At 41.3% G+C, this 25,398-nt stretch overlaps 2 protein-coding genes across 6 annotated transcripts; one reads left to right on the top strand and one right to left on the bottom strand.

Annotated features, from left to right (window-relative positions):
- The first annotated feature begins 29 nt into the window (after positions 1-29).
- Positions 30-5,091, top strand: LOC311111941 (GPI mannosyltransferase 3-like). 2 transcript variants are annotated; one of them, XM_084154874.1, is made up of 12 exons: positions 30-236; positions 2,161-2,284; positions 2,389-2,506; positions 2,619-2,723; positions 2,846-2,976; positions 3,145-3,285; positions 3,395-3,446; positions 3,557-3,768; positions 3,912-3,976; positions 4,080-4,299; positions 4,429-4,609; positions 4,710-5,091. In XM_084154874.1, the coding sequence occupies exons 1-12, from the start codon at positions 125-127 to the stop codon at positions 4,821-4,823; spliced, it is 1,575 nt and encodes a 524-aa protein (XP_084011000.1). In that variant the 5' UTR covers positions 30-124; the 3' UTR covers positions 4,824-5,091. The 2 variants fall into 2 exon arrangements, with proteins under 2 accessions (XP_084011000.1, XP_084011001.1); XM_084154875.1 differs by having other exon boundaries at positions 51-236; positions 3,557-3,639.
- A 6-nt stretch (positions 5,092-5,097) lies between these two features.
- LOC311111940 (cell cycle progression protein 1-like) lies at positions 5,098-20,815 on the bottom strand. 4 transcript variants are annotated; one of them, XM_084154870.1, is made up of 11 exons: positions 20,709-20,815; positions 18,565-18,635; positions 18,076-18,190; positions 17,727-17,812; positions 17,417-17,624; positions 14,494-14,820; positions 12,725-12,763; positions 11,472-11,590; positions 8,918-9,043; positions 6,363-7,732; positions 5,098-6,251 (listed from the first exon to the last, which is right to left on the bottom strand). In XM_084154870.1, the coding sequence occupies exons 2-11, from the start codon at positions 18,622-18,624 to the stop codon at positions 6,062-6,064; spliced, it is 2,640 nt and encodes an 879-aa protein (XP_084010996.1). In that variant the 5' UTR covers positions 18,625-18,635; positions 20,709-20,815; the 3' UTR covers positions 5,098-6,061. The 4 variants fall into 4 exon arrangements, with proteins under 4 accessions (XP_084010996.1, XP_084010998.1, XP_084010997.1 ...); XM_084154872.1 differs by lacking the exon at positions 8,918-9,043; XM_084154871.1 differs by lacking the exon at positions 12,725-12,763.
- Between the last annotated feature and the right edge of the window lie 4,583 nt (positions 20,816-25,398).

Raw genomic sequence — 25,398 nt, 5'->3', positions numbered from 1 at the left:
CCTTTGCAAGGAAACGACTGACGTCATCTACCTACGAGCACAAACACGGAACTAATGTGGATTTTGGTGCTGCTCGAATTAGCTACATTCTCTAATATGTAGTTAGTTTTAGTTTATCTAAGTGATGGAAAAGATTCGTGCACGCTTAAATATCGGAAGCAAAGCAGAGCCTGTTAAACTGAGGAAACGAAAATCCCAACTATATAGTAAAGAAGATACATGTCCTCTTGATAATGGTATATGTCCTGTTTGGTATAGCAGCTATCATACAGTGGGGGAAAAAAGTATTTAGTCAGCCACCAATTGTGCAAGTTCTCCCACTTAAAAAGATGAGAGAGGCCTGTAATTTTCATCATAGGTACACGTAAACTATGACAGACAAAATGAGATTTTTTTTCTCCAGAAAATCACATTGTAGGATTTTTAATGAATTTATTTGCAAATTATGGTGGAAAATAAGTATTTGGTCAATAACAAAAGTTTCTCAATACTTTGTTATATACCCGTTGTTGGCAATGACACAGGTCAAACGTTTTCTGTAAGTCTTCACACACTGTTGCTGGTATTTTGGCCCATACCTCCATGCAGATCTCCTCTAGAGCAGTGATGTTTTGGGGCTGTCGCTGGGCAACACAGACTTTCAACTCCCTCCAAAGACTTTCTATGGGGTTGAGATCTGGAGACTGGCTAGGCCACTCCAGGACCTTGAAATGCTTCTTACGAAGCCACTCCTTCGTTGCCCGGGCGGTGTGTTTGGGATCATTGTCATGCTGAAAGACCCAGCCACGTTTCATCTTCAATGCCCTTGCTGATGGAAGGAGGTTTTCACTCAAAATCTCACGATACATGGCCCCATTCATTCTTTCCTTTACACGGATCAGTCGTCCTGGTCCCTTTGCAGAAAAACAGCCCCAAAGCATGATGTTTCCACCCCCATGCTTCACAGTAGGTATGGTGTTCTTTGGATGCAACTCAGCATTCTTTGTCCTCCAAACACGACGAGTTGAGTTTTTACCAAAAAGTTCTATTTTGGTTTCATCTGACCATATGACATTCTCCCAATCCTCTTCTGGATCATCCAAATGCACTCTAGCAAACTTCAGACGGGCCTGGACATGTACTGGCTTAAGCAGGGGGACACGTCTGGCACTGCAGGATTTGAGTCCCTGGCAGCGTAGTGTGTTACTGATGGTAGGCTTTGTTACTTTGGTCCCAGCTCTCTGCAGGTCATTCACTAGGTCCCCCCGTGTGGTTCTGGGATTTTTGCTCACCGTTCTTGTGATCATTTTGACCCCACGGGGTGAGATCTTGCGTGGAGCCCCAGATCGAGGGAGATTATCAGTGGTCTTGTATGTCTTCCATTTCCTAATAATTGCTCCCACAGTTGATTTCTTCAAACCAAGCTGCTTACCTATTGCAGATTCAGTCTTCCCAGCCTGGTGCAGGTCTACAATTTTGTTTCTGGTGTCCTTTGACAGCTCTTTGGTCTTGGCCATAGTGGAGTTTGGAGTGTGACTGTTTGAGGTTGTGGACAGGTGTCTTTTATACTGATAACAAGTTCAAACAGGTGCCATTAATACAGGTAACGAGTAGAGGACAGAGGAGCCACTTAAAGATGAAGTTACAGGTCTGTGAGAGCCAGAAATCTTGCTTGTTTGTAGGTGACCAAATACTTATTTTCCACCATAATTTGCAACTAAATTCATAAAAAAATCCTACAATGTGATTTTCTGGAGAAAAAAAATCTCAATTTGTCTGTCATAGTTGACGTGTACCTATGATGAAAATTACAGGCCTCTCTCATCTTTTTAAGTGGGAGAATTTGCACAATTGGTGGCTGACTAAATACTTTTTTCCCCCACTGTATTTCTAGCAGACTGAGCAAATGTCAAACTGATGTTGATGATAAAAGTAAGAATGGAAGCGAAGTTTACATTGCTTATTTTGAAAGACAAACGCTAGCTTAGCTAGCTACATCAACTTAAATTGAAGTAGGCAACAGGTGATCCAGGAGCATGCAATTGTACTTGCAGTTTCAGAATGCTTCAGTCTTTCAAATGACTGGTTGATAATGCATTTAATTACCAATGCACATCTAACACAGGCAGCCTAACTGGTGGAGAGATATCTGACATGTTTTTATTTTCTTCTTCTCCTTAGGTGTATTGGGGGTCAGTGTCTTCACTGTGGCATTTCGTCTCATTAACTGCTTCCTGGTCCAGACCAGCTTTGTCCCAGATGAATACTGGCAGTCCCTCGAAGTCGCTCACCTTATGGTTTTTGAATATCCTTGTAACAAAAATCATTTGAAACTTTAAGTAGTAACCTTCTAATAACTGTCTTGTGGACAATAGTATGTGTATTCTGCTAAATCCTTAATAACTTCACCTATGGCTATTTGACGTGGGAGTGGACAGCAGGTATAAGAGGGTTCTCCTACCCTCTTTTCTTTGGAGCTATATATAAGATATTGCACTTCTTCACCTATGATGCAGTTCAACTCTTGGTAAGTCATATTTGTACATCATCTTTTGCAGCAACTTATAGTGCTGATGCAAAATGCATTGGATGTGACCCCATTGTCAAAATCTGTACGGTATATATTGTGGATTCTGCAGGTATGGCTACCTCGAGTTGTGCAGGCACTGCTTGCTGCATTGGCTGATATTAAACTCTACTGTCTTATCCAATCACTGGAGCATTCTGACGTTGCCAAATGGACGGTAAAAACAACATGCACTTCTTTGTGTCTCATATCCTTTTGACTTATTGTAATTCTGGGTTTGTGGGCTGAAACCTTGTTACAAAGCCTCTTTCTCTTTTTTGTTGTTGTTGTTGTCACTAGTACCTCTGCCAGCTCAGTTCTTGGTTCACATGGTACTGCTGCACCAGGACCCTGACCAACACCATGGAGACCACACTCACAACTCTGGCTCTCTATTACTATCCTCTGCCTGGCTCTAAAACACACAACAGGTAGGACCTACACAACTCCAACATAAAACCATTTCACATAGTGTGCATCTGTAAGTATTTCCCACTACACGGCAAGTTACAAAATGCCTTTACAAAAAGTATTCCTTTTAGTAACACTCCGTTAATAACATTCTGTTTAAAACTGATTTTGCTTGTTTTCTTTCGCAGTACAAAATATTTGATCCTGGTTGCCTTGGCAGTCATTGTTCGTCCGACAGCCTTGATTGTGTGGCTTCCTCTGTTGGTGTACCACTTCTGGCAGGAAGATAACAAGCTGAAACTCATAACTCACCATTGCCTTCCCATTGGGTGAGTGCTATGATTTGATAAAGACCATTGTGCCTTAGCTGCAGAGTGAGGTTTTCACGACATACATAATGTATTCTTCAATTATTGGATGAGCCTCTCCTTCATATAGGGCTTTAACTCTTGGGATTTCAACTCTGATTGACTGCATGTTCTATGGAAAGGTAGGAAAAGCATTGTTTAAAAATAAAATTTTAAAATAGGTAATTATAAATCAGAAGATGTAATGTCTGTGTTAATTAACACAAGTGCCTTAAACCATTTTCTCTCGCAGTGGACCCTGGTGCAGTACAACTTCCTGATGTTTAATGTTTTTCACAACGTGGCTGAGTTCTATGGCTCTCATCCATGGCACTGGTACTTTACTCAGGGCTTTGTGGTCGTCATTGGCCCTCATCTTCCTTTCTTCCTATATGGATGCACACTGGCTTCAAAAAGATACAGAATCATGTTAATAACAGTAGTCTGGACATTAATGGTTTACAGGTATGGTCTTTTTCTTTTGTCTTTCTATGTTGTGTGACATGTAAAATGCACTTACTGTAATTTATGGGCCAAAAACATCTGTACATTAGACTGTTCATATCATAAGGAATTTCAGAATTTGCATGTTTTTCTTCTCCATGCAGTTGTCTTGCGCACAAGGAGTTCAGATTCATCTACCCTGTTTTGCCTTTCTGCATGGTATTTTGTGGTGAGTGCTACAATTTCCAGAAAGATTCCAATGACTGCAAGTAACCAAACTGCTAACGTACAGTCATACCCTATGCACGACATGGGGTCCTCGTTTATTGCAGGGATAGCTTTGGTGAATCTGAGAACCTGGAGACGGCCTGCCGCATGTGCCTTATTGGTCTCCAACCTAGTCCCAGCCCTGTACACAGGTCTGCTTCACCAGCGAGGCACACTGGATGTCATGGGTCACCTCCAGACCCTGTGTGACGACAGCGATCCCTCAACCCCTCCACTGCCTGAAGTCCTCTTTCTAATGCCCTGTCACTCTACACCTTTCTACAGGTAGGCAGTCCATTTTTTTCATGTTGTTTTTGCCTTATTTACTGATGGACCTTTTGCATGAGTAAGTGCTGTGACAAGCTTAGCTACAGAGGCAGTGCAGTAAATAATCAATATACATTGTTTTTGTAGTCACATCCACTGTCCAATGAAGATGCGTTTCCTAGAATGTCCACCAGATCTCACAGGAGACAAGAGCTATGTAGATGAAGCTGAGAGATTCTTTGCTGATCCTCATCATTGGTTGAGGACCTCATTCCCTTATAAGTCAATGCTGCCAACCCACCTCGTGTTCTTTGATGTTCTGGAGAAGGTTAGATACTCTGCATTTTGTAATTCAAGACTAATAATGACTAATGGAAAGCTCCTTCACTGTTACAATAATTTGTATTATTTGCTTTTTCTGTCCTCAGGAGATCTCTGCATTCTTGGACGGGAGTAGATTTATGAGAAGTACAGAAATATTCCACACTCATGTTCCTGAAGGACGAGTTGGAAAAAGCATCCTAGTTTATCAAAGGCACTGAACACAAAACACTGAAGAGAATACATTTGTAAGAAGCACAATGATTTTCCTTACTCATGTATCTTAAGGACGAGTTTGAAGAAGTATCCTAGTTTACAAAATGCACTGAACAGAACCATCTTGACCATTGGTACGAGCCATTGGGAAGTTAATCAAAATGGATCTGTATTGTAAAGGAATAAATTATCAAATGGAATAACGGATTGATCTTTTAAACGCTGAAAATAATGCAACACCTAGCCAGACAGTTCACTATATTTGGGGGGAAAAAGCAGTCAATATTCACTTTTTTTTATTGGGAAGCTGCAATTCATTTTCAACAGCACATCTGTAAATGAAAGGAAATAATCAGCCTTAGTAAAACAAGCCATAGTTGGAATGTTACTGAACAATAACTACTTCACTTGGGAAGCAAACTACAACACAGTTGCACCTTATCTCACCATTTTAAACAAATATGTAACGTAGTAGCAAATTATAGAAATTGACTGCGGAACCAGCTTCTTGCATTATTCAACACCATGTGAAAAAATAAAGTATTTCTCATTGATTTTGCTACTTTTAAAGTTTTACTGCACACAACAGTATCAATGTCAGCAATTGTTTTTGCCATTATCAAATCGTCACCTTTGACAATTTGGAATTGAAATTAAAGTGTATTTGTCAGTGCATAACTTCTCAATGCCACTGACAAAAATACTATTTCTTTCCATTGTTGGATCCATCCAATGAATCATTATTAATTCACAATAGGCCTACATTTAAACAATTCAAATGGTAAACATATTTTTTTTTAACAAGGCCCAAAGAGAAGACATTTTGTGCAAATTACATAGTCAGTGATGGCTCTTAAAAATAACATGTAACAGCTGACCTGATTACAATGAATGTGTACTACAGAGTTAGGTACTGTAACATTTACTTACTGTATTCCCATGTTTAATTGCTCTAGTTAGTCATATTTAAAGACAATTTATGGATAAATCATTGTAGCAATAATTTTCTTTGTGCGCATGAGATTAGATGCATTCAGATACACCACCATTGCCACTAACCTAAGGATTGCTTACACAACACAGGAAGCAAGGGAACATTCAGGCAGCATTAAAATAACATTGTGCAAAATCACAAAAACAGAAGAATAAGAAGTAAAAGGCTTTCCATCAAACACATCCTAAATAGACTTTGCAACTACAATATCAGCCATTATAAAAACGGATTCATTAGGTAAGAATATTCTCAATATTTGGGATCAAAGGGCATAGGACCCAACTCTATTTTTACATCAGCCATGTGTCTGTCTGTGTTCCGCCCTGCTCTGCTCCACTTCCTCTCTCTTTGTGGCCGGGGCCGGGCCCTCTGTTGATTGCGCTGCTGCTGCTTGGCCAGTCTCTCTTTAGTATCCGTATCTGGCCCCTCAAAGGGTCTACTGTGAGTTGACAAACAGAAATGTCAGAATATGTAAAAGTTTTACACCCTCAAAATGATATGTTAACACAACATCCTTTTGAAAAAACAGTTATGAAAACTATAAACTTACCTTGACCCATAACGTTTTGAGTAGGTATCTCCAAAGAAGTGCCTGTAGACATACTCGTCAAGATCTTCAAAGACGTCATCGTTGTGGCCATGGTATTCATCCATGTCCTCCAGGTAGTCTTCCACACCACTGACAAAGTCTGTGAACAGCATCTGATCGTGGATGAAGATGCCGTTGTGAAAGAAATTGTTAGTAAAGCTCTCCAGCTCAGTCCAGTGGTGGAAGTGGTCAACCTCCTGCTGGAGGTAGCTGTGAAGCAGCTGGTTGAACTCATCTGCTCTTATGGGGTCCATGGCTTTGTTGAAGAGGCTCATGGATTCTTGGTAGGCACAGTCGAAAACCCCAGAGCAACCTTTGGGCACTCCTCTTTGTTGGTTCTCAGCGTCTGGGTCCTCCTCAACTTTACCCCCTGACTTACGGGTGTTACGGTGTGCCTGGAAAGAGTCGTCAGTGGATTTACGAGGGTGACGATGCAGGGGCTTGTGGGTTCTGGGCTGCCATGGTTCCTCGTCTGAGTGCTTGTTTCCATGGTCTCTATGATGCTCCTGCTGCTCACGGTGCTCAGTCTTGGCATCCTTCCTCTCGTGAAACCTCTGATCGTGAGGCCGGTAAGTCTTGTCCATCATACGTGAAGCAGAGTCCTTGAAGTGGCGGAAGGTGGATTTCACAGAATCAGAGAACTTCCTCAGATTCTCCTTCACAGCCTCTTTGGCTTTCGTTATCTGCTCTTTGTGATGGTGCACAAACTCCTTGGTGGAGTTCTTCACTGCATCAAAAGTGTCTTTCACCTTCCCTATCACGCTGTCGTTGGGCTTCTTGACTTTGGCCTGCTTGTCTCCCTTGGCCCTCTCCTCTTTGGTTTCCACATAGAGCCTCTCCCAAAGGTCGGAGCGCTGCTGCTCAAAGCTCAGTTTCTTCTCCAACTCCATGAGCCGTGACTGCAGCTCCTCTGTCTCCGGGTCGGCCTCTCCTCCGACCCTGGTGTTGCGGCTGCTCAGCTGCTCCCTCAGCTGGTCGGTCACCCTCCGCTCATTATCCAGCTCCCTCCTCAGCGTCTGGGCCTCAGCCATCAGGGCCTCCCTCTGGCTCAGGAAGCTGCGGAGGCGCTGCTTCTCCTCCTCCAGGTGGTCCTTCAGCCTCTGGTTCTCAGACAGTATGGAGTCGGCCCCAGCCCCCGTGTCCTCCAGGTCTCGGATCTGGGAGCGCAGGTTCCTCAGCTCCTCCTGAAGGGTGGACAGGGACTCCTCCTCACGCTCCAGGGAGCTCTTCAGCAGCTGGTTCTCCACCATCAGGTGATTCTGCTGAGACTCAATCTTAACCCTCTCCTCGCCAGTCTGCTTCAGTTTCACGACCAAGTCTTCTTTCTGGGCCTTGTTTCAAAACAAAAATACATAATTTGTTATGTAGCTACAAAGGAGTATTAGCAAAACGCTTAACATACACTACCATTCAAAAGTTTGGGGTCACTTAGAAATGTCCTTGTATTCGAAAGAAAAGCAATTTTTTTGTCCATTCAAATAATATCAAAGGCTAATTGATCATTAGAAAGCCCTTTTGCAATTATGTTATCACAGCTGAAAACGGTTGTGCAGATTTTAAAAAGCAATAAAACTGGGCTTCTTGAGACTAGTTGAGTATCTGGAGCATCAGCAATTGTGGGTTCGATTACAGGCTCAAAATGGCCAGAAACCAATAACTTCCTTCTGAAACTCGTCAGTCTATTCTTGTTCTGAGAAATTAAGGCTATTCAATGCGAGAAATTGCCAAGAAACTGCCGGTACTATTTAATGAAGCTGTCAGTTGAGGACCTGTGAGGCGCCTGTTTCTCAAACTAGACACTCAGAACACCATTTCTCAGAACAAGAATAGACTGACGACTTTCAGAAGAAAGTTATTTGTTTCTGGCCATTTTGAGCCTGTAATTGAACCCACAATTGCTGATGCTCCAGATACTCAACTAGTCTCAAGAAGCCCAGTTTTATTGCTTCTTTAAAATCAGCACAACAGTTTTCAGCTGTGATAACATAATTGCAAAAGGGCTTTCTAATGATCAATTAGCCTTTTAAAATAATAAACTTGGATTAGCAAACACAATGTGCCATTGGAACACAGGACTGATGGTTGCTGATAATGGGCCTCTGTACGCCTATGTAGATATTCCATTAAAAATCAGCCGTTTCCAGCTACAATAGCCATTTACAACATTAACAATGTCTACACTGTATTTCTGAATAATTTGACGTTATTTTAATGGACAAAAAAAATGTTTTTCTTTCGAAAAAACAAGGACATTTCTAAGTGACCCCAAACTTTTGAACGGTAGTGTATGAACAACAAGGGGAACCGTGAGGCTTAAATTAATAATGAAGATGGTTAAAAGTGAAACAATGACACAAAATTAAATTTCTTCACATTCAGACAAATAAACGACAAATCAATTAATGGTGAATTTTGTTGCAGCATTTTAATCTTTAGAAATGAGTCCACATTCAATTTATATTGAAAGATCCACCACTAGTGTTACATTTGAACCGTAACTTGTACTTGCATGTTACCTGTAGCTGGGCCTGTTTGGATCTGAGATCCTGGTTCTCTTTAGTAAGCTTGTCCATAATCCCTGTGAGAGACAGCACCATGTCACTCTTGTCCTTTAGGTCTTCTCTCAGACTCTTAACCACGTCCTAAATGTGTGGAAACAGCATCACCAAAGTGAGCAAAAGCATTGCTATAAGATGAGAACCCTCTTAAACCTAATCTCACTCTACAGTTAAGTGGAGTGGCAAAAATGGTTCAAGGGGGCAAGAAGCCATCAAAAACAAAAATCGTAGAGAATCCTTGCATATAAAAATATTTATTGAAGATGAATAGTCACGTAACATGGAGAGTTTAAATGCGAGATCACAACAGGATGAAAGGACAAAATATCAGTTGAAGGGGCCTCCAGAGTGGTGCAGTGGTCTAAGGCACTGCATCACAGTGCTAGCTGTGCCACTAGAGATCCTGGTTCGAGTCCAGAATCTGTTGCAGCCGGAGACCCATGGGGCGGCGCACAATTGGCCCAGCGTCGTCCAGGTTAGGGAAGGGTTTTGCCGGCAGGGATGTTATTGCCCCATCGTGCCCTAGCGACTCCTGTGGCGGGCCGGGCGCAGTGCACGCTGACACAGTCGCCAGGTGTACAGTATTTCCTCCGACACATTGGTGTGGCTGGCTTCCGGGTTAAGCATGCATTGTGTCAAGAAGCAGTGCGGCTCGGTTGGGTTGTGTTTCGGAGGACACACAGCTCTCGACCTTCGCCTCTCCCGTGTCCGTACGGGAGTTGCAGCGATGGGACAAGACTGTAACTACCAATTGGATACCACGAAATTGGGGAGAAAAACTGGTTTAAAAAATATATAAAATATATATATATCAGTTGAATAACAAAGCAAGCACTATCTTCCTTTATGTGCAATCAGTGAAAGCATTGAGAAGAAGATTATGAAAGTATTTTTAACATTAGCATATGTGCTAACATGCACCTATAGGTACAGTGCGGACATATTTGAATGCAGCAACAAAAAAAAAGTTAACTATTAAAGCCTTATGTAATGAGTCTAAATACAACATCTGGAGTGAATCTGATGTATGGTTCATGAGGAAAATATGACTGCAGATGATTTTGAGCATTAGCATTACATATGCAAAGAATGAGTTGTTAATAGTTTCCTGGTTTTTGAGATATTTTAGCATATTAGCGTATACGCATCTACTAGTGTGGCCATCTTTGAATGCATCAACATTATTCACTCTTTAGGGACTATTTTGATGAGTCCAAAGACCACATTTGGAGTGAATCTGACTTTTAGTCCATGAGAAGATGTTTTAATGATTATTTTAAGCATTAGCATTAGTCAAAAGTGAAATTGTTAAGTTTCCTTACTCTTAAAGATATCAATGCTAAACTTAACATGGTTCATCATGGTAATGTCTTTGATGACCCTAAAAAGTTGATAGGCGATTGTGAAGTGGATTTACAAAGGATTTAAAATGGACACATAAAATCTGATTTCCTGATTATTAATAACTCAGCCATCTTTTAACCAATCCCTTAGCTTTTCTCAAACGAAGTTGGCCCTTCTGGTTTAAACGTTTTCCAAAATGTTCAAGATGGAGCTAAATCTATCCTGATGGACTTTATGGGTCCTTGAGGCAAATTGGTTCAGCATAAGTAAAGACACCTACATACAAAGTTAAGTCTCTAGGTCAAACAGGGCGGCGGATATGAGGGTTTAAGTGAGACTGCTTATAACACTGCCACCTTTAGGCCAATCGGTGCCATTATTTTTGTCCAAGTTACTCATGACCTCTAGTTTCTGTGTGCCAAATTAGGAAAAAAGTGACCAATCAATGCTTAAGTTATTTGACCATGTCAAGAAAATAAATATCTAAGCATAACAATAGGTTTCACAAAAACAAGAATAGGCTGCAATGTATTTCGATACAATGACCTCATTGCCTAAAGAAACATTTTGCTACTGTGTGTCATACTATTTGAGATCAGAGGAAAATGTAACCACGTTAGATAGTGTTTGACCACTTCCTTTGAGACATAATAAAAAATAAAAATAACATCCTTCTGTGTGGTTGGTGGTGAAGAAGATACATTATTTTGCGAGCAATTTGCTCACTGGAAGGAGCAATAGTGTGCTTTAGTTGAGGCATAAGCATACTTATCATAGAAGTTCGCTTTTCTTGAGATAGAATAGTGAAATGAGTGTACTGACTGAGCATTGCTGTAAAAGTTGTGGATACGTCAATTTAATATTTCTAAAATTGAAACGCTTAAAGTACTTCCTTAAATACGATACTGATAGGACTACTGGCACTTTAATGGCTGAAATCAGAATGTGTTCAGTCAAAAAAGAATGAGAGAATTCTATAGCTGAAACAAAGTTCACCAAAGATATATAAAAAACACAAAAAGAAACAGAAAAGTTAGGAAGAAATCAGTTTCTAAGACAGGGAAAGAACATGTATTTTGTTTAATTATGCTAATTTATTTGTGAAGGATAATGAAGAGGGAGGTGGCTTATGATACCTAACCGTATGTATCAAGAACTCTTTGCAGACCTTGTTGATGACATTTGGTCCTTTATGACACTGATGCTGCAGATCTCTTGAATCACCAAGTTCGTTCACTCCACAGATCTTCTCCACAATCTTCTGCCTCTCCTGAAACTGTACTGTGCCTGTGTTAGAATGAAATATTAGACATTCCCTTAATTTTCCATAAGCATAGGCATGATTCACCAGATGATAACACACATTCAAGAATAGTAATGCAGAAGCAGAAAAAGTTGTGGGAAATGTCCACATGTTAGGTGCAATAAAAAGGGTTCCCATTCTTGGACAAACAAACATTTCAAGACTTTTCCATGCAGACCAATTAGAATTTCCTAGATTCAAAACTATTTGGTGACATTGATCAGCAGTGGCAAAATGTACACAATAAAAGCAATTTGTTATTGTGTGTATTGTTATTGACTTTTTATGACCACACTCGCTGGCAAATTAGAAAACCCCTGATTTTCCATGTGTGGGATGCAGGTGTTGGAATTCCCTGAAATTCCCTGACCCTTGGGAAAATGGGAACCCATTGTTACCTCACCTTACCAAAGACGGCACAAGAAAGTAATATACTACCACACACAAAAACAGAAAATAAATTGACTTACATTTGTCAAGTGACCCATCATGAGTATCTGGTTTGTAGACAACTCACAAAATGTGCCACACCTATATGATTAAGTTTATCAGTCATATTCAGAATTTGAACTTTCAGCCAGCTCTGAGCTGCCAATAACATTGGAAAACTGATTGCTTATTGACTACAACCCAGATACTGTATTACATGTTTACATTTTAGCCATTTAGCAGACACTCTCATCCAGAGTGACTTACAGGAGCGATTAGGGTTAAGTGCCTTGCTCAAAGGCACATCGACAGATTTTTGACCTAGTCGGCTCGGGGGATACGAATCTGCGTCCTTTCGGTTACTGGCCCAACCCTCTTAACCACTAGGCTACCTGCCGCCCTATGACTGAATGATTTGTTTCTGCACATAACAAACATTCTGATGAGGATGGATTCAAGAGGTCAACAGAAGCACTGTAATTCTCTTTTCACTATCTTAATAGGATGTGTATCCTTTCAATATGATCAAATCTATCTACATGTAGGCACTTGACATGCTTTGCATAATCCCACTAAACACACATAGGTTTAGTTTGTGCTATTCAAAACTACTATGCGGTGATGACACATGACATTCACATGACATTATCATGACTTATGCACCTAAGCAAGTTGAGTTAGACAATTACCCTCAAACCATCCACTCCATACTGTACCTTCAAATTTTCCTAGAACACAAAACCAACACAAGTTAAAACAGCTAAAACAGCCCTCCTTGTGAATTCCTTTTACCAATGATTCCATACTCATAATGAGCAACATTGAAATTCTTCATCACATACAGTACCAGTCAAACGTTTGGAAACACCTACTCATTCAAGGGTTTTTCCTTTATTTCTTTTTACTATTTTCTACATTGTAGCATAATAGTGAAGACATCAAAACTATAAAATAACACATATAGAATCATGTAGTAACCAAAAAAGTCTTAAACAAAATCAAAATATATTCTACATTTTAGATTCATCAAAGTAGCCACCCTTTGCCTTGATGACAGCTTTGCATTCTCTCAACCAGCTTCACCTGGAATGCTTTTCCAACAGTCTTGAAGGAGTTCCCACATATACTGAGCACTTGTTGGCTGCTTTTCCTTCACTCTTCGGTCCAACTCATCCCAAACCATCTCAATTGGGTTGCAGTTGGGTGATTGTGGAGGCCAGGTCATCTGATGCAGCACTCCATCACTCTCCTTCTTGGTCAAATAGCCCTTACACAACCTGGAGGTGTGTTGGGTCATTGTCCTGTTGAAAAACAAATTATAGTCCCACTAAGCGCAAACCAGATGGGATGGCGTATCACTGCAGAATGCTGTGCTAGTCATGCTGGTTAAGTGTGCCTTGAATTCTAAGTAAATCACCGACAGTGTCACCAGCAAAGCACCCCCACACCATCACACCACCTCCTCCATGCTTCACGGTGGGAACCAGACATGTGGAGATCATCCGTTCACCTACTCTCACAAAGACACGGCGGTTGGAACCAAAAATCTCAAATTTGGACTCATCAGACCAAAGGACAGATTTCCACCGGTCTAATGTCCATTGCTTGTGTTTCTTGGCCCAAGCAAGTCTCTTCTTCTTATTGGTGTCCTTTAGTAGTGGTTTCTTTGCAGCAATTCGACCATGAAGGCCTGATTCACGCAGTCTCCTCTGAACAGTTGATGTCTGTTACTTGAACTCCGTGAAGCATTTATTTGGGCTGCAATTTCTGAGGATGGTAACTCTAATGAACTTATCCTCTGCAGCAGAGGTAACTCTGGGTCTTTCTTTCCTGTGGCGGTCCTCATGAGAGCCAGTTTCATCATTGCGCTTGATGGTTTTTGCGACTGCACTTGAAGAAACGTTCAAAGTTCTTGAAATGTTCCGGATTGACTGACCTTCATGTCTTAAAGTAATGATGGACTGTCGTTTCGCTTTGCTTATTTGAGCTGTTCTTGCCATAATATGGACTTTGTCTTTTACCAAATAGGGCTATCTTCTGTATACTAACCATATTTTTTTCTTCCATCTTGTCACAACACAACTGATTGGCTCAATCGCATTAAGAAGGAAAGAAATTCCACAAATTAACTTTTAACAAGGCACACCTGTTAATTGAAATGCATTCCAGGTGACTACCTCATGAAGCTGGTTGAGAGAATGTCAAGAGTGTGCAAAGCTGTCATCAAGGCAAAGGGTGGCTACTTTGAAGAATCTCAAATATAACATATATTTTGATTTGTTTAAACACTTTTTTGGTTACTACATGATTCCATATGTGTTCTTTCATAGATTTGATGTCTTCACTATTATTCTACAATGTAGAAAATAGTAAAAATAAAGAAAAACCCTGGAATGAGTAAGTGTGTCCAAACTTTTGACTGGTACTGTATGTACCAATACTTTCCCATGATGCTTACCATAGAAGTGACCAAAGCCCATGCTGATGGCAATTAGGAGGGCTACTAGGATACATTTGTTGAGGGTGCCGCTGACATGGCCTTGAGGTGGGGGAGCAACGCGAGGTTCTTGCTGCACCTCCTCCTCCTGTACCTCCTTCTGCTCCTCCTCTAGAGTCTCCTCTCGGTCACTGTGGTCAGACTCCTGCACCTCCTCTCCAGGCTCAGCCACAGAGCTAGTGGTGCTCTTCCTCACCCTGCGCCTCCGCACTACTGGGGTGACCTGCTGTTCTCCCTCATCCTCACTGCTGCTAAAGTCTGCAACCACAGGCTGCTCCACAGGGAAAACTGCAACATGCACACACCCACACAAACAATCATTAGTGCACTGAACCATAATTACAAGGTAGACATGTAGTAGGTTGACATGCTTGTAAACCATGCGTATGCTGCTAAAATCATTAACAGCACATTGCTGCTTGAAATATTGTTTTAATTGCCCTCATTGATCTAGTAGCAAAGTGCGGTCCATGGCAATATATCAAGTATCCATTCAATTCTAATTAAAGAGCAACTGCCCCTAAAAAGCAACTTCTCGTTTTGAAAACGGCCTATGTGGCATCGATATGAGTCAGAAACAGTTATTCTACTGTCAAAATTGACTACAAAGTGTAAATGGGATAATTTTGGTCAACAAAGATTTGTGAGATGATAGGAAAAAATAGAATGTCACAGAATGAAGGGTACCGTAACAGTTTTCCTTGGGTTGGGTTAATTCCATCCTGCCCACAGCTGGCAGCACCCAAGTAATCATCAATTCAGCGCTCAGCTGCAGGCGACCCGATCGTAATGCCCATGGTCAATTTGGTATGACATTCGATCCCCCCTTACCCCACAATTTATTTATTTTGTAAAGTGGTTATCCCACTGGCTATAAGGTGAATGCACCAATTTGTAAGTAGCTCTGGATAAGAGCGTCTGCTAAATTACGTACATGTAAATGTAACTCGATATCCTTATGGGGCTATTTAGGGACCTTCAGTAAATTACACAATGTACACGGGACAATATTTTAAAATGTCAATAGCTCCAAATTTACTTAAACTTAAAAACCTCAAACCAGCTATAAATTGTGGAAATTAAAATATTGAAAGAATTGAATGAGACAACTAAAAGATGTGCAACATGAAATTATTGTCCCATTTACATTGTGTAATTTATTGACGGTCTCTAACTAGCCCTAGCTATAGGTTATCCAATGTCAAACCAATTTTGCCACAGCAGCACACCAGGGCATACCAGCGGCTGAAGCTAATTGGCTAAATAAGTTGGCTAGCACTAACTAGCCTAGGCGACATCAAGACAAGACCTGGCTAGCCTTTCAAGTTATCTAGAAGGGTGAGTGCTTGTGTACTGTTTTGGCAGAGTGAATTTACAAACGCTTGCCACGTGCAAACACACACACACAAGAGACATCCACATTAAACCACACCCCCCCCAAGAAAACTCTTATTTGGCTTCAGTCATGGCTGCTGCATTTCTCAATGACCACGCTGAAAAACTAGGCCAAAACAGGAAGTTCAACCCCTTTAAAGCCTATACATTGTTGTTTGTAAAGCAGGGCTCTCCAACCCTGTTCCTGGAGAGCTACCGTCCTGTAGGTTTTCACTCCGACCCTAGTTTAGCACACCTGATTCTAATAATTAGCTGGTTGAAAAGCCGAACATTTACATTTTAGTCATTTAGCAGACGCTCTTATCCAGAGCGACTTACAGTTAGTGAGTGCATACATTTTCATACTGGCCCCCCGTGGGAAACGAACCCACAACCCTGGCGTTGCAAACACCATGCTCTACCAACTGAGCTACAGGGGACCCATGTGATTTACAACGGAGGTTGGAGCAAAAACCTACAGGACGGTAGCTCTCCAGGAACAGGGTTGGAGACCCCTGTTGTAAAGCTAGGCTTCGTGACATTGTTGCACATTAAACTGGGGAAACAAAAATAATGCTTTAGTCTTCCAGAGGAAATGCCAAACCTGAAAAACTGTCCCACATTGCTGTGAAAATTAATGTGCTTATGTTTTGCTTAACAACCAATAACCATTGATTGCAAAATCTGATTAAGACATCCCTCTGGTAATGGGAGCAACATGTAAACAACATGCCTCAGTATCAAGTTTTATCTAGGTTACATGATCACAGAGGTGACCCCTAGCCTAAAATTAAAAGTGAAATACAGGAGACAGACTAACAACTAATCAAATATTCTGATAACAATATTTTATTTTAGAATGTTTGTATATAGGCTAGGCTAATTATACATCAGGTATATCAGTCAAACCAATGACATTCTGCCAAATCATCACTGGGACAACTTCCAGTTGTTAAGCCGAAAAAAACACACACCATGCTGAAATACCAAGTGTTTTGTTTCACACATTTAGTGGCGGTTGCAACACCCTTCAAAAGAAGCAGAACTTGTTTACATCGTCGGACAGCATTTGCCCTGACAACAGCTTATCAGGGTAGGCCTGCTACATTGTGTTGAGCAAGACAAGCAGCACACTATCATATTCACACCAGTCCAGTTTATACCACCTGAGAGAGAACGGCTGCCAGATATCTGCCCTTTCAGATGACAGCCCAAGTCCCACAGACTTTGTGGAAGCTTCCAGTGGCCCATCATCAGCCTGGCTTTAGGACAAGGGGAAGGGAAAGGGATAGGAAGGAGTGCTTTGTTGGTTTCTTCTGTTTGTCGTCATGCCCTATCTGTTCTCTAATCCACTTACGCTGCTTGATCATCACCAGACCATCAAACCTTGCATGGAAACATCTCTAACTTTGAACTGTGAAGATAGATACAAATGTATCTCAATTCTCCAATTGACCTCATACTGGAATTCATTGAAACATCCCCTAAAGGGTGTGTTGGGTTGCCCTACCAGTCTCTGCAGCACTGAAGGTGTATTGGCTGCTGGAGGAGGTGCCCAGGTAGAGCTCCTCACTGACTGCTCCCTCTTCCTCCTCCACTGTCTGCTCATCCCAAGGCCCGAGCTCAGACTCCCTCGTGTCCCCCAGAGTCACAATGTCAGAGTGGTCGCTGGAGGAGCACAGAGTCACATGCTCGTCCCCTGTCACCTCACCTCCAGCCTGCAGAGGATATTCCACATGGTTGGCATAGGGACTGGAAACATAGCGACATCGGAATCATACAAATATACAGCTGAAGAATGTTTTGTTTTTATCCCTCACCTCAGAAGCAGACAATGTCTTGTCTAAGGTTTCTTCTTTCAGAGTGGCATCAAGAGATGACTCACCCCTCTCCTCAGTGCACTCAGCTGAAACATATTTAGAGGACATTTAAAATTTGAAGACAAGTTGAATACACACCATCTACTGTGAGCATATAACATCTCAATACCGCTATAAAATGTGTTTCATTACAGACGGTTAAACCAAATTATGTAGTGTTTTTCTGATACATGTATATTACAATGTTGTAACAGTTTTAACCCAGTGTCAAGAGATTTTTTTTGTAATATGCCTAGATTTTTCAAATGGCTTAATTTGTCACAACAGGGCATATGGTAACTCCTCCTACCAGAGAGAGAGGCGGGTTGGTTCTGCAGCAGCTCTGGCTCCAGCACTGCACTCTCTGGAAGATCAGGCCCACATTCCAGGCCGTTCTCTGGCCCCAGGGCCTCAATATCTGAACCCTTAGAAACAAGCCTACCATATTAGCCTACCACATTTAGACAACCCTACATGAAGGCATACCGTACTATGGTCTCCAGTTCACTGCATTAACCATCAGACTTTCAAATTAATCTAGACAGTCGGCATAATGGCAATGACTGGCAAAAAGGCACTCAAGAAGTAACTAAGATTACATTAAACTTTGAAAGAGTAAGTCACTGTAACAGTAATATCCATAGGCCAGTCCCATTAGAGTGCACTGAGGAATTTCAAGGGCTCTGGTTCCTAGTACTGGACTATTGGTCCTACAAGGGTTACCTGAGAGGGACTCAGGTGCTCAGGCTGATGGGGAATCAAATAAGGACCCAGGTAGGGTCAGGAAGACTTGACTTACCTCATTACTTATGATAGTCCACCCACAGGAGGACTCTGTGTCACTTGAGCTCTCTGACATGGCTCCGCCAGCTGGTAAAAACAATAGAGCACATTGTAAAAAAAACGCATGGGGATTTTTTATTTTTTGCACAAGAGGAACATTTTAATACTCAAATGCAAAATGTATCATTCTGCATAAAACCACGGCTCACTGATATGACATTGAGATAAGAGAGTTCACAACAACAGTACACAGACATTGCAGCATAATGCATGCCTTGCTGACAGGGGAATGTCTAGCTCTCGAAAACCCTTCTTCTCCATATGTAGGGTTTTCAGCCATTACATTAGACTACATTTGGCTCCATGTAAACTACAATTCCGACATTGTGTTTTAACATTTAGAAAAGTCAATCATTGCTTTCAAAACGGTTTTCGAAACATATGCTGATATGCCATGTCAGCAAGAAATACTCTTCAAATAAAAAAGAGACACTTACTGTAGCTGTTTTGCACAGATTCATACACTGTGTGTGCCTCCAGTTGACGAACTACACTTCCTCCCCAGTTAGCTTACACCAAAGATTATGGATATACTGACAAGATACGTGTCTCCCTAACAATGGGAGTCGTTGTCCACAAAGCGGCACGGCGGGCTGTCTAGCTCCTGTCTATCCATTCTTTGGGTTGGTGGATACATCTCATTATTGTAATCCTTTTTTCAATATTCGATTAGGGTTGTTGACGTCAACCACCTGTATTCAATGGAGAGAGATGCTATGCTACTAGCCTCATGCCATGAATATGCATAGCCATCTCGAGACAACTCCGATATAAAGGGTTTTTTCTCAAAGTTGCCGGGATATCACGTGTCCTACTTATATCAGTACACTTGAAACAACTTATGCATCACAAAACTTCTATTCGAGCAAATAAGCCATTCATTTTTTTGTTGAACAAATTCAACACTCTCATTGACCTCCATACAAAAACTCCTTGCTCAGTAGGCGAAAAAACCCCACCTAAAGGAGGGAGACAGATTTTCTGCCGATCTTCCTCTCTGCTTACACACAGGTGTTCTGAACACACTAGATACCTAATTAGCACAGGTGGCGAACTATGTCTTCCATAAACAAGCGCTGTAATGTGGCGATATGGCCGTGTGGGAACACTAACCCTATAAAAGGTGTGTAGTAATAACCTTTTAGTTTTTTGACAAATATGTTTTACTGATATGAAAGATACATTACTTATGTTTCCAAAACAGTACCGCAAGCGATGCGTGTTAATGTTTAGAGCAAGCGTCGGGACACTTAACACAACCCCCCCGTCAGAAGATACTATCGTCAATATGTGCTAAAGTAGTTTGCGTCTATGAATGGGGTAGGGAATGTCATGCTGACCCCCTTTGCTGGTGAATGATTGCACCCATGCCCCATTTTTTGGGGAGATCGAAAACGACTTGTATGTTTCTCTGTATAGGCCTAATCTTTCTGCAGCAGAACATGATAAAGAGTTGATACAGCTTTCAGAGTACCCAGTAGTGGTTGTGTAGAACGTGGGTTGTAGGTGGCAAATGTCAATCCCACCACAACAACAACATTTTGGTATACTGTTACTTTACCACATAACTAGTTTACTGGTGAACGAAAACGAAGCCTAGTGAGTATTGTTGATATTATTTCTCTACAAACCCAGTTTGGTGTGCGTGATTCAATGCATGGGGGCCTGTGTAACTGCACTGTGCAGGATTGCAAAGCTGCTCTCGGCCCCTGCGATGCCGCCAGCTAGTTAGCAAATGAGGAGTCCAATCCGCAATCGATTATTCAACAAATGGATGCCTGAATATATAGCTAGCTACATATGTAGCTATGTAACGTTATTATATGCACATAACTAACAATTATCATGATAAGAAATGACAATCAGGTGAAAATGCGAACGGAAGGGTGTTTTCTGCAAACAGCTGCTGGATAGACTGACATTTAAACAGCTTCTTGCTAGCTACCTAACAGTAATAGCTAGCCGCTAGCACAGTTAGATAAACTAGCTAGCTAACACGTACTAGTAGCTAAGTTATCCTACTCTGTAACGTCAAGAAACAAGAAGTATGACTTACAAACCACTCTAACCTGACAAAACATCAGACAGTAATATCATTACCCAGTAAGTTTCCAACGTAGAAAGTATGAATTTCTGCAAACGATTCTCGATATTGCAGTCACAATTGCGCACTCATTGCTTCATCAATTTCAATTCAACAACAACACAATCAGCGTCTCGTCGGCAACACTAAAAAGAGTACTTCCGGATCTAGGAATTTCGAAAACGTTCTAAATAAAAGTCTCCCACGTAATTGTAGAAAAGTGTAAATAACTTGTATTTATTCATGATATGAAAAATAACTTTAAACATTAACAATGAAGGGGGCAGGCAGCAGGGTAAGGTCAGGGGGAGAAGGGGGCAGGCAGCAGGGTAAGGTCAGGGGGAGAAGGGGGCAGGCAGCAAGGTAAGGTCAGGGGGAGAAGGGGGCAGGCAACTGGGTAAGGTCAGGGGGGAGAAGGGGGCAGCAGGGTAAGGTCAGGGGGAGAAGGGGACAGGCAGCAGGGTAAATTCAGGGCTTGCTCAGACACTGAAAGAGAGGACACAAAGACCTCTGGATTATTCTGCTATTTTAATTGCAATTAATTCTGTTATGCAGCACAATGAAGAGATTGATCATGCATTTTGGAAGGAAGTTGCCCAAATTCTGCAATGGCCAACTGCTACAAAAAACACAGAAAGGATTCATGTCGGGTGGCTTAAGTGGAAAGATGAGAATTTTGATATAGGCCTATGTGCTTGTGTTATGCAGCTAAAGGAAGGAGTAGACAGAGATAGTAAAGTGGTGGAGTCTGTGCCGGACACTGGTGTTATAATAATAATATGCCATTTAGCAGATGCTTTTATCCAAAGCGACTTAAAGTTACAGTGGGGAAAAAAAGTATTTAGTCAGCCACCAATTGTGTAAGTTCTCCCACTTAAAAAGATATGAGAGGCCTGTAATTTTCATCATAGGTACACGTCAACTATGACAGACAAAATTAGAAGAAAAAAAATCCTGAAAATCACATTGTAGGATTTTTAATGAATTTATTTGCAAATTATGGTGGAAAATAAGTATTTGGTCAATAACAAAAGTTTCTCAATACTTTGTTATATACCCTTTGTTGGCAATGACACAGGTCAAACGTTTTCTGTAAGTCTTCACAAGGTTTTCACACACTGTTGCTGGTATTTTGGCCCATTCCTCCATGCAGATCTCCTCTAGAGCAGTGATGTTTTGGGGCTGTCGCTGGGCAACACGGACTTTCAACTCCCTCCAAAGATTTTCTATGGGGTTGAGATCTGGAGACTGGCTAGGCCACTCCAGGACCTTGAAATGCTTCTTACGAAGCCACTCCTTCGTTGCCCGGGCGGTGTGTTTGGGATCATTGTCATGCTGAAAGACCCAGCCACGTTTCATCTTCAATGCCCTTGCTGATGGAAGGAGGTTTTCACTCAAAATCTCACGATACATGGCCCCATTCATTCTTTCCTTTACACGGATCAGTCGTCCTGGTCCCTTTGCAGAAAAACAGCCCCAAAGCATGATGTTTCCACCCCCATGCTTCACAGTAGGTATGGTGTTCTTTGGATGCAACTCAGCATTCTTTGTCCTCCAAACACGACGAGTTGAGTTTTTACCAAAAAGTTATATTTTGGTTTCATCTGACATTCTCCCAATCCTCTTCTGGATCATCCAAATGCACTCTAGCAAACTTCAGACGGGCCTGGACATGTACTGGCTTAAGCAGGGGGACACGTCTGGCACTGCAGGATTTGAGTCCCTGGCGGCGTAGTGTGTTACTGATGGTAGGCTTTGTTACTTTGGTCCCAGCTCTCTGCAGGTCATTCACTAGGTCCCCCCGTGTGGTTCTGGGATTTTTGCTCACCGTTCTTGTGATCATTTTGACCCCACGGGGTGAGATCTTGCGTGGAGCCCCAGATCGAGGGAGATTATCAGTGGTCTTGTATGTCTTCCATTTCCTAATAATTGCTCCCACAGTTGATTTCTTCAAACCAAGCTGCTTACCTATTGCAGATTCAGTCTTCCCAGCCTGGTGCAGGTTTACAATTTTGTTTCTGGTGTCCTTTGACAGCTCTTTGGTCTTGGCCATAGTGGAGTTTGGAGTGTGACTGTTTGAGGTTGTGGACAGGTGTCTTTTATACTGATAACAAGTTCAAACAGGTGCCATTAATACAGGTAACGAGTGGAGGACAGAGGAGCCTCTTAAAGAAGAAGTTACAGGTCTGTGAGAGCCAGAAATCTTGCTTGTTTGTAGGTGACCAAATCCTTATTTTCCACCATAATTTGCAAATAAATTCATTAAAAATCCTACAATGTGATTTTCTGGATTTTTTTTTCTCAATTTGTCTGTCATAGTTGACGTGTACCTATGATGAAAATTACAGGCGTCTCTCATCTTTTTAAGTGGGAGAACTTGCACAATTGGTGGCTGACTAAATACTTTTTTCCCCCACTGTATGTGTGCATACATTTTTACTTATGGGTGGTCCCGTGGATCGAACACACTACCCTGGCGTTACAAGCGTCATGCTCTACCAATTGAGCTACGTGTTAATCAGGTGCTTGAATTAATTGAATCACAGGAAGGAGTAGTAAAGGGTGGACCTAGTGCTATAGTAGGAGTTGACTGTACTGATAGTGACGCTGTTGTCTGTTGTGATAAAGTTAACTGCGGAGTTGACCGTACTGATAAAGGCATAGATCAGTATGAAAAAAAAAAGTATGCTCTCACTGTAAGTCGCTCTGGATGAATGACTTAAATGTAAATCAGAATAATTTGACACAACAGATTATAACCCCCAAATTTGACACAGAAATTGTATGGGGGTGGTCATGATGTTGGGGAGCACCAGAAAGTTAAGACTTGCCAAAGAAAGAAAGAAAAACAAAGTTAAGATGATCATGCTATTTCAATGGCAGTACATGCCGTCATGCAGCATAATGACAGATTTGATTTCCAATTTTGGGAGGAAGTTGCCAAAACTTTGCAATGGCCAACTGGAACAACCATTGTCACTAATCGTAGTATCAACATTTTTAGGAATATGTGGAACAAGAATATAAGTAAAATTCAAAGTCTTGTTAATCAGATTGAGGAACAGGTTGAGTTGACCAAACCTTTGCGCCTGTCACCCATATGTAATGATAGGAGATAAGGATGACAGCACAAACTTAAATCAGTGCAACAGCACAAACTTAAATCAGTGCAACACAGTCAAAGACAGTACACTAATTGATACAAAAACACCAATAAAACACAAGAGTGGGGAGGAGAAATGCAGTGAAATGTAAATATGGTGAGGAATGGGTCACACAGCAAAAGAAACCCAATAACACCAAATAACAGTAAATGAGCAATGCTAGCATGTGCAAATTGGTATCAATTTGATTGCATTGGCCTATCTCCAGATAGTCAAAAGGATGTAGAATTTGTTACTTTTCTATGCAATTCAGAATCATGTCGAGTTCATGTACAGCCATTGCAAAATGGATTTAGTCTTAAAGCGGACTGTGACACTTTTATACATTCTATTGCTAGTGACAACAAGGTGAAATTAAACAAAATGGTACAAACAGTGAATGTAAATGAGGCTCAGGTTCAAAACCTATTGGAGAGTTTAAATGAGGGATTGTCAACTGCTCAGAGAAGACCCTCAGACTGCCAACTTAATAAGCAAAATGTACACACTTTTGAGGATAAAGAACCTGCTTCTGATTTACATCCTGATGTAGCCAATAATTCGTATGACGAAGTGTCAGTAGTGCAGCTCAAATCAAATCTCAGACACCCAAGATATTGGGAATTAATACTACCACTTAAAGACAGAAAGTTGTGGTACAAGTTGTCATACAGGTTTATCAGATGAGGAAATCATAAGCTCTGTGACAACTGACTCAGATGTACAGCATGTTACTGGAGAGGTTGATGTCTAAATAAGCGAAGATAAACTGAAATGTGTTTTGTCAGATGAGGCTAATTTTGGATGGTTCAGGCATACCACTCCAAATAATGGTATGTTTACATTGACTCGGAATGAATCGGAGAGGGTCCATTTGGAGAGAAGTGGTAGGTACAGTATTTGGTTAGTAGAGAACCTACAGTCTTTTGCACCTCACTTTAGCTGAGACAGTAAACTTTTTCCTCTACAGTGATACAATCCAAAATGTATTCCATATACAGTGAACTGCATTGCTGGCTATGTTATGTTGCATGGATAAATAGTCACATTTACATTTTAGTCATTTAGCAGACGCTCTTATCCAGAGCGACTTACAGTTAGTGAGTGCCCCCGTGGGAAACGAACCCACAACCCTGGCGTTGCACGCGCCATGCTCTACCAACTGAGCTACAAACTCTGAATTACCAAATAATTCGTATTTATTAGCAAAAGATAATAAGACATAGCATTATGGTTCCACAGAACTAGGATAAGACACGAGGCTTTAAGCCACTAGACTAGGCTATATAATCATCCAGGAATACAGCTCAAGCAAACTGGAAATAAATTAAAACCGTGACAGGATCTGTAAGAACCAAGAAAAACGTTTAAGCATAGCACCAGTCATATACATAATATACAATGACATATAAAAAATATATAGAGTAGTAATTCTCTTTAGTTTAGATTTTCCCTGATGTAGTTACAATTTTATAACAATTGTAACATTATGCACGATGACTCATTCAGATAGCGCTTCACCGCAGACTTTTGTTTTGAAGGAAAAATCGGAAATCCGGAAGTC

Source organism: Coregonus lavaretus (genome assembly GCF_964263955.1).
Source record: "Coregonus lavaretus genome assembly, chromosome: 37".
Classification (NCBI taxonomy): Eukaryota; Metazoa; Chordata; class Actinopteri; order Salmoniformes; family Salmonidae; genus Coregonus; species Coregonus lavaretus.
The sequence above is the reverse complement of the archived record's forward strand: the minus strand, read 5'-3'. Positions and strand labels throughout refer to the sequence as shown.

Bases quoted from the DNA above. Each gene is read 5' to 3' on its own strand.
- LOC311111941 (XM_084154874.1), top strand. From the start codon at position 125: ATGGAAAAGATTCGTGCACGCTTAAATATCGGAAGCAAAGCAGAGCCT. The intron at 2,285-2,388 runs ATATCCTTGTAA...TAATAACTTCAC, and splicing joins GCTCACCTTATGGTTTTTGA to CTATGGCTATTTGACGTGGG. The intron at 3,977-4,079 runs GTGAGTGCTACA...CGTTTATTGCAG, and splicing joins TTTCTGCATGGTATTTTGTG to GGATAGCTTTGGTGAATCTG.
- LOC311111940 (XM_084154870.1), bottom strand. From the start codon at position 18,624: ATGTCAGAGAGCTCAAGTGACACAGAGTCCTCCTGTGGGTGGACTATC. The intron at 17,813-18,075 runs GTAGGAGGAGTT...AATATGTTTCAG, and splicing joins CCAACCCGCCTCTCTCTCTG to CTGAGTGCACTGAGGAGAGG. The intron at 12,764-14,493 runs GTAAGCATCATG...TTTGTGTTCTAG, and splicing joins GGGCTTTGGTCACTTCTATG to GAAAATTTGAAGGTACAGTA.